The sequence below is a fragment of the Mycetomoellerius zeteki genome, unplaced genomic scaffold (assembly GCF_001594055.1).
Source record: "Mycetomoellerius zeteki isolate Tzet28-1 unplaced genomic scaffold, Tzet1.0 scaffold14, whole genome shotgun sequence".
NCBI classification, from domain to species: Eukaryota; Metazoa; Arthropoda; class Insecta; order Hymenoptera; family Formicidae; genus Mycetomoellerius; species Mycetomoellerius zeteki.
Genome location: NW_017256340.1, coordinates 41287 through 49412, shown reverse-complemented (window position 1 = coordinate 49412; position 8126 = coordinate 41287). Strand labels below are relative to the sequence as shown.

The 8126-nt window shown below is 35.0% G+C and overlaps 1 protein-coding gene across 1 annotated transcript; it reads left to right on the top strand.

The window, feature by feature from the left end:
- The first annotated feature begins 1995 nt into the window (after positions 1–1995).
- On the top strand, positions 1996–7387 carry mus201 (rad2 superfamily protein mus201). Its single transcript, XM_018462364.1, is given in 11 exon segments — positions 1996–2170; positions 2288–2483; positions 2609–2784; positions 3049–3474; positions 3993–4209; positions 4297–5537; positions 5624–5646; positions 5648–5711; positions 5792–6005; positions 6147–6383; positions 6472–7387. Coding segments are annotated over 10 exon segments (3351 nt in total). The 5' UTR covers positions 1996–2170; positions 2288–2395; the 3' UTR covers positions 7137–7387.
- The last annotated feature ends 739 nt before the right edge of the window (positions 7388–8126 follow it).

Here is an 8126-nt window from a genome sequence, read left to right as displayed (position 1 = left end):
CTCCACTTTTGCGATGATGACGATACAATATATATGTATGTATATATACATATATATGTATATATATATATCGTGTCTATATGAGCCTACGTCTGTATTACATATATATATATATATATATGTAACATTGTAATAACACTGCAGGAGACGTGCAATATTTGCGTATAAAGAGAAAAAATAGATATAGATACATTAGAGGTCTATTTTTTATTCCTGCATTGGACAGCTGCACTTTATTTTATACCTATGTCATTTTAAGTTCCAAAAGTCTACACTATAATTCAGTCACGAAAAATGGACCTAAACGAAAAAAAAAAAAATATATATATATATAGAGAGAGAGATTTTGAAAACTTCCCAGATAGCAACGTGCCTGCGTCTTGTTGCTGGCATGTTGCTTGCTATAAATATGCATTGCTAAGTATGTGTTAAATTGCAGCAACTGAGTCCTCATTTGTTGGCAATTTGATGCTTTCACGATATGATAAAGGTCTGAGCACAAGAATTGTCGTAACACTTACTTACAATTAGACTTAAGTTGTAGACGTAAGTACGCACAAGTTTTCCCGTATTACGTATAACTTATTGCCGTGTCTCCAAGAAACGGCAATAAGTTGTACGTCATACGCGCTAGCTCATTTTGCTAGCACACAATCTTTCATTTTACGTACGACTAATTATTGTTACTCTACTTTACGTATAATTTCCTATCGTTCTCGCGGCTCTTTGCTCTTATACTTGATGGCTGATTCTCGGGCTGATTTGCTGATATAATTTTCGATATTTTTCCAGCTTGCGATAAAAGCGACTTTCCCATTCGAGTAGATTCGCCTGATGTCATTTCAGCTGCTTTCTATTTAATTTGTATCGTTGCGTGTCACCGACTGGAGTCTCGACTCCGACTCTTCCTCTCTGCCTGATCGGCTGATTGTCATAGCAGTCCGCTGAATTGCAAAATGAAGGGGAAGATAATTTAAAGAGCCATCGAGAAACAAAAAAGTCTCTCTCTCTATTGTATATATATATATATATATATTTGTATATATTCTTTGGTATAGGTCAACATGTAAACAATTACGAAATAACGCAAGTATGTATTAATAATATTTAACTATAATAATAAACAAACAGAAGTTTTCATCCGTTATATAGAAATTAAATATATCCGTGCGCGTTAAACGCCACGCCGCGCACTGCCGCGGCATAAAGTATATAAATAGATGTGTAATGTACTACGTAAGGAATAAAATCGCTAAATCATGTTAAATGGCGCTCCCTAATTGACTTGTGCAGCATGCACAATATATATATTGTGGGCGCGACGCGACCATTCTTTTTTCAATTTTTGCTCCTTTTGACTTGTTTCGACGAACGTCGTATCGTGTGATGTGATGTAGACGATCGAGCGCGCCGCGCCGCAAACCAAGTTTTTACAAAACCCGATTCCCACGCTCCTTCTTTCTATAGGCGCGAAGATACCGGCATGAAATTATACCGCGAGCGTGATCTCGATACGATCTACTATTGTAATTATTGCGCGATTTTAATTATTATCGTTGCCCCTAAGGAATAAATAAGATGCGAAACAACGACGCATAATTAGCTTGAATTAGCTGATTTTAAAACGTACGCTCGAATGCGTCGCGTAATATAGATGATATAGATGTAATAGTAATACATACGTCGCGCATCATACAAACGACGTATGCATTTTCTCGCCATTACGATCGTCCTCCGATCGTTAACATCGAGAGAGATTTTTTTATGTAAATTTAAGTAATTATTCGCGTCTCTAGTTCAAAAACGAAAACAATAATAAGCGCAGATACCGCAGCGAAACGAGTCCACGAGGACCACGAGTCAAGTTGAGTTGAGTTGAGTTGAGTTGAGTTGAATCAAGTGTAGCTGACTGCTGACTGCATACCCAGCGTATCAAGTACCACTGCGTGAGTTGAGTACAACGAGCGTTTGCTGACTGCTGTTTGCTTTGCTTCCTTCGTCAGCGTCAGCTGATTGCGAACAGTGCGAACGGTGCGAACTACATGAACCGTGATGAACCGTTCACCGACCTAAGTCGACTCCACTGGACGCCTGCAGACGCTAAAATATTAAACGCGTACTTTCACGCGTGTGTGTGGATTTCTAAACTCTTGTGGATGACATTAATCATGTTCGCATGTATAATATTAATCATGTTCCGTGATACGTACGAGTTCGATTTGAGTTAACCGCGTATTTTTAGGTTAATAGTTGAATACAGTTGTGATAACAGTTTAAATTTTTTTAGATAATGGAAGAAAAATGTATCGGGAAAATTTGGTTTGCATTACATATCTGTTAGTGTGACACACATCTGTATGCAGTATGTTTCCCCATCATCGCAATCTATGACATAATGGGAGTATACGGCTTGTGGAAGTTGCTCGAAGCATCTGGAAAGCAGGTACCCTTGGAAAGCCTCGAGGGCAAGGTCTTGGCAATCGGTGAGTATCAATATATATGTAATAAGTCTTATCACACAAAAGCTTAAATATAATTTTAATTATATTTAATTATACTTTGATTATAAAATGACAAACTTTATAATGATGCGATGTATTTCTTACAGATATATCGATATGGATGTACCAAGTGTTGCAAGGATACCAAGATCGTCATGGCGTTTCTAGACCCAATGCTCATTTGCTTGGATTATTCACTAGGATATGCAAACTCCTGTATTATAAAATTAAGCCCATTTTTGTCTTTGATGGAGGAGTACCCATGCTCAAGAAAAATACAATTGTAAATATGCAATAGATTATATCCTTTTCACCTGATTACAAATTAACAAATAATTAATTAATGATCTTTAACTCATGTATTTAATGTAAAGAACGTATTTGATGTAAACGTTTCATTGTATAAAATTTTAAACTTTTGCACTATGCATTTATGTACAAACCAAACTGTTCTTCTATCTTGATTATAATATTGTTCGTACTTAATTAGTTTACCGTGGGAACCAGGTAGTGAGAAAAGAGCCTTCTCATTCTTTTGTGTTTGCAGGCCTCGCGCAGGAAGCAGAAATCTATTGCCACGAGTAAGGCGCAAAAAATGAAGGCGGATTTGATGAACAACTTGATAAAGCACAGAGTTGTAAAAACTGTTCTTAACAAAGATTCCAAGGATCAAAATAGTGAAGCGATACAAATAACGCAAATCAAACATTCCAACGAAGATATGTTTGCTCTACCTGATATGCCTAGCGTTAACAACTTGCAGAGTTATGTTGATGACGATCAAGACGATTCCGACTCCCCTGTCGAACTAAGTCCACGAAAACAATCCAAATGGATGGGGAACATACATAACGTTGACGTAACCGGTAACGAATTTAAAACATTACCTGCAGATGTTCGTTACGACATACTCACTGATCTTAAAGAAACGAGAAAACAAAATTCCTGGGGTCGTTTGCATGAAATGCCTCAAGTATGTACAAATGTAAAACTACATAAACACTATATATACAGGGTGTCCCGCAATTCGTGATCGAAATTTTAATAACATTCTTGAATTAAAAATAAGACAAAATGTCGAGGCTATAATAGTTTTTAAATTAATACCGATTAAAGTTAACTAATCATAGAGCTGACGTTTCGCGCGCTTAGGATGGTACATCACACAAGCGGATGTTCGTACGTCTATGTTCACCCCATGTGAAATTAAATAATGTATACAATGATGTTGAAACATAGAAAATAATTACATATGCAATGCGTACATAACATAAAAATATTACAGGATATTAAAAATAATAAACGTGTATAACGAATTAATTTAAAAACTTATAGCCTCGATATTTTGGTATTAGGATTTTTGTCTTATTTTTAAGTCAGGAATGTATTATTAAAATTTCGGTCTCGAATTGTAGGACACACTGTATATATATATATGTATATATGTGTGTGTATGTACGTACGTACGTATGTATATCATGTTTAATATAGGAATCACAAGAGTTCTCAGGCTTCCAGTTGAAACGTTTACTTAAACGTAGGCATGTGCAAGCATCTTTAGAATCTGCTGAAAAGGAAATGGGTGGAAAGACACTCACATTGGAAGAGTTGGACAAGTTACTGACTGAACAAGGTGTTGATACAAAGAGTAGAGACGCGGCTTTTCGAATAGCCGCGGATAGCACAACCAGATTGATTTATATCAGTGGTATGTGCAATAAATGTTGAAATATCATTAATTATTTCTTGTTATACGTTGTGATCTATTTAATGAATTTTACATTATTTCATGCAGACAAAAACGCGTTAGCAAAAAAATCTGTTACAAACGAAATAGAGCTGAACAAAAGTGATATGTTACAGGATGTGAATGAAGAAATTGAACCTGTTGCTGGCCCAAGTAATCCTATGCCAATTGTAGAAAATATTAATGAGTATGAATTAAATGATTCCGATAGTGAGAACAGTGTATCAATCTATGATGATGCTCTACCCATTGCAGAAAATATAAGTGAATACACATTTGATAGTGATTGGGAATCTGAAAATGATATAAACGAATCATTGACATTATTGGGCAAAAATAGGATAAATCCTGCATTAACATACATGTTAGAATATAGCGATTTGTCCCAGAATCAAATCATGCAACTTATTCAACGTAATAAGGATGAAAGTCGCAAGACAATAAGCAAAAACATTAATGATACTACAAAAAGAGATATTTACATAGAATTAGCAAAACAAGATGATAAATCGATATTAACATTTCCTGAAAATTGTGAGCAAGTTTTGAAATCAGTAGAATCACAGAGTATGAAAGACGCATGCATACCTAAAGAGAATATGGCCGCTGAATTAATTTTATCTAGTCCAGAATCAGATAATCTCACTCAGGTTAAACCATTGGAGAATAATGTCAAGACTTCAAATATTACATCTAATGTCTCAAGTTTGGACAAAGGAATAATATCTGACAAACATTCTCTTGTCTCGAAATCTAACGATGTAATACAAATAGATACATCTGATTCCGATTCCGACAATTTCATTGAAATCCAAGATGTTCCGATACATGATATGAATATTTCAAGAAATATTATGAAGAAAAAAGATATCGAGATAACTTTCAAGATCGATAAAAAACTAGAAGATGATATATTTGCCGATATATTTAGGAAAGTGAATAAAGAGAAAGTTGTACCAGTGAGTCTGGAGCAAGAACAATTTGTTGATACGATAAATAGAGAACGGCAAACACAATTAATTTCTGAAAACAGTAGTAAAGATAGTCTTATCTTAGATACTATATATGAGGAATCAATCAGGGAAAAAACAAAAATTGAATTGCCAGAAAATATTGAATTAAACAAGAATATACCGGATGACGAAGACAGAGTACGTGACAGCGAAAACTCGAGTGAGTCGATCGAGCACAGTACGGATACGCCTACTCGAGTTAATCCTCTAGACGAATGTATACAGGAAAAACCACAAGTGTTACCTACTAATAAAGAAGATTTGATAGAATTGAAAGTAAGCTCAACATTATTTCTGAAACAGATGGACAATAATTTTATTGTATTTGTATTTATTTATCTGATACGATTATGTAATTACAGGGACAATTAGAAGATCAGCAGGTTTTACATTGGCAAACTCGAAAAACAAGCTACCAGTATTTCGGAGCAAATAAAAATCGATGCACAGGTATACTCGAAAGTGTATAGGCAGCGATGTGTGTTTGGTTATAATATATCATTGTTGCGTTATATTATATCCGTTTATAGGATCTGTTACGTTTATTCGGAATACCATACATAATAGCTCCCATGGAAGCGGAAGCACAGTGTGCTTATTTGGAACAGATTAAACTAACCGATGGCACAATTACAGATGATTCCGATATTTGGCTTTTTGGAGGTCAATGCGTATACAAGAATTTTTTCAATTACAGCAAAAGAATGTTACGATTTCGTGCCTGTGATATTCAACATCATTTTAGTAAGTATTGGAAGATTCATTGTTATTTTAAGCTAAAGTGGTAATAATATAATATAATACTAATTAATATATGTATATGTTATTTCTATGAAAAGAAATCAATTATTATAGATCTAACAACAAAATAATTATATATCGCAGAACTTAACCGCCATCAATTGATACAATTGGCCCTTTTGGTTGGTAGTGATTATACTACGGGAGTGGCTGGCATTGGGCCAGTTACTGCGCTAGAAATATTAGCCGCGTTTCCTGCCGATGGAGATAACGTATTACATGGGTTACATAATTTTTGTTCGTGGATAAAGAAGGGAATGTTTGCTGCTCCTGGGAAAACAGGTTTACGCAATAAATTGCGAAGCCTGAAATTGAACAAAAGTAAGCGGTAATCTCACCTAGACCGATAAGGATGAGTAAAACTAAGTAGAATAAGTGATTGTGAGTAATATAACTGATTGCTTGACAGATTTTCCAAATCAAGCAGTTGTTCAAGCGTATCTTTTTCCTACGGTTGACGAGTCGAAAGAAATTTTTACCTGGAACAAGCCGAACGTTGTGCTTCTCTGCGACTATACTAGGCAGAAATTTGGATGGACAAAGGGCAAATTCGACGATACAATGATACCGGTATTGAGGAGAATGGAAGAAAATAAGAATCAAAAGTTATTAGATATGTACTTTAAAGCGAAAGCATCTCCGCGCTCGATTGAATCAAGCTTAAGTAAGAGAGTACAGAAGGCTTTGCGCAGATTGAATAGTGACGATGTAGATACAGATAGCAACATAGATGGCAAATCTCGACTTAAGAAAAGTAAAAAAGATGATGCTATCCAAAAATCGAATAAAGAAAAGAATTCAGAATTTGAATTTACTGAACTTGAGACACCGACTGATAAGATTAAAAATGCTATCCATGAGAAAGAAAGACTTATTAAAGTCATTGATAAAAAGAAATACAAAGAATATATACCGCAACGAGAGAAAGATAAGGAAAGCGCATTAGAAAGGAAATTGCACGCTATAGAAATATTTAGGAAATCAAAACAAGGCTTGAGCAAAACAAGAAAAGTAAAATGTAAAATACGAAAAGTCAAGGAACAGGCAGAACTATCGGAAACCGATAGCAACTAAATTAATTTGATAAAAGAGAAGAAAAAATGTACATTTTTATCAGATTACTGTATTATTAGATACTATATTACACGCTTTTTTGAAAGGTGTTACTTAAGTAGTATGGTATGTTGCGCGCGCGCCCGCTTGTATGCATGCGCGCGTGTGTCATCATATTGTAAATGTAAAATAATTATCCATATAAGCTCTATAATAATGCTATATGTGTAGGCTAAGAATTTTGTAAATTTTTCTGCATAATTTAATGATTATGGGTGCTTTCCATTTTTTTTTTATACAAGTTGACACAAACGTCATTCTATCTTTCTTGACATTCAGAGAGTAATAAAGATAGAAAGACACTTTTGTCGACTTGTGCCATCATATGGACAACATCCCAGCTTTTAATGGGTGCATTTAGTACTACAACCGCTCAATGGCTACGTTTACACCGTACGCTTGGTCCGCGGCCTATACGATGGATGTCCTTGTTTATCCTGTAGGTTAAAGTCACTAGATTTATAAAGTACCGCAAACTCGCATCCATTTTGACGCAAAACGCGGCCATTTCAAATTCACGCATTTGTATACACGAACTTTATTTGTGAAAATGAAGCTTTCGAGTACGTAAATCAATGTTGTTGAATTGTAATTAATTTATTTATGACCAAAGAATATGTAGGAATGCTTAATTTATGTGTTCTTTAGTTTAATATGGATTTATTTGTTGTAGAAGTTTTGTGCATAAAAGTGCACGAAGGATACGTGTAAGTACAGTTCGGAACTGTTCAGGAACACAAAAGTACACGTCACACGTGTGATTACTGTGCGAGCTTGAGCATTTTTAAGATATTATTTAGCCGGGGTAAATGTGTTTTTGCCGAGTTATCTCAGTATTTTTTAAAAGTGGCTGACTACAATCGTGGATTTAGTCACACATAGATTTTGAGGGTTACCGAGTGATGTCATAACCTACATTTATTTCTTTATATCAAGATTCTATTTCCTCGT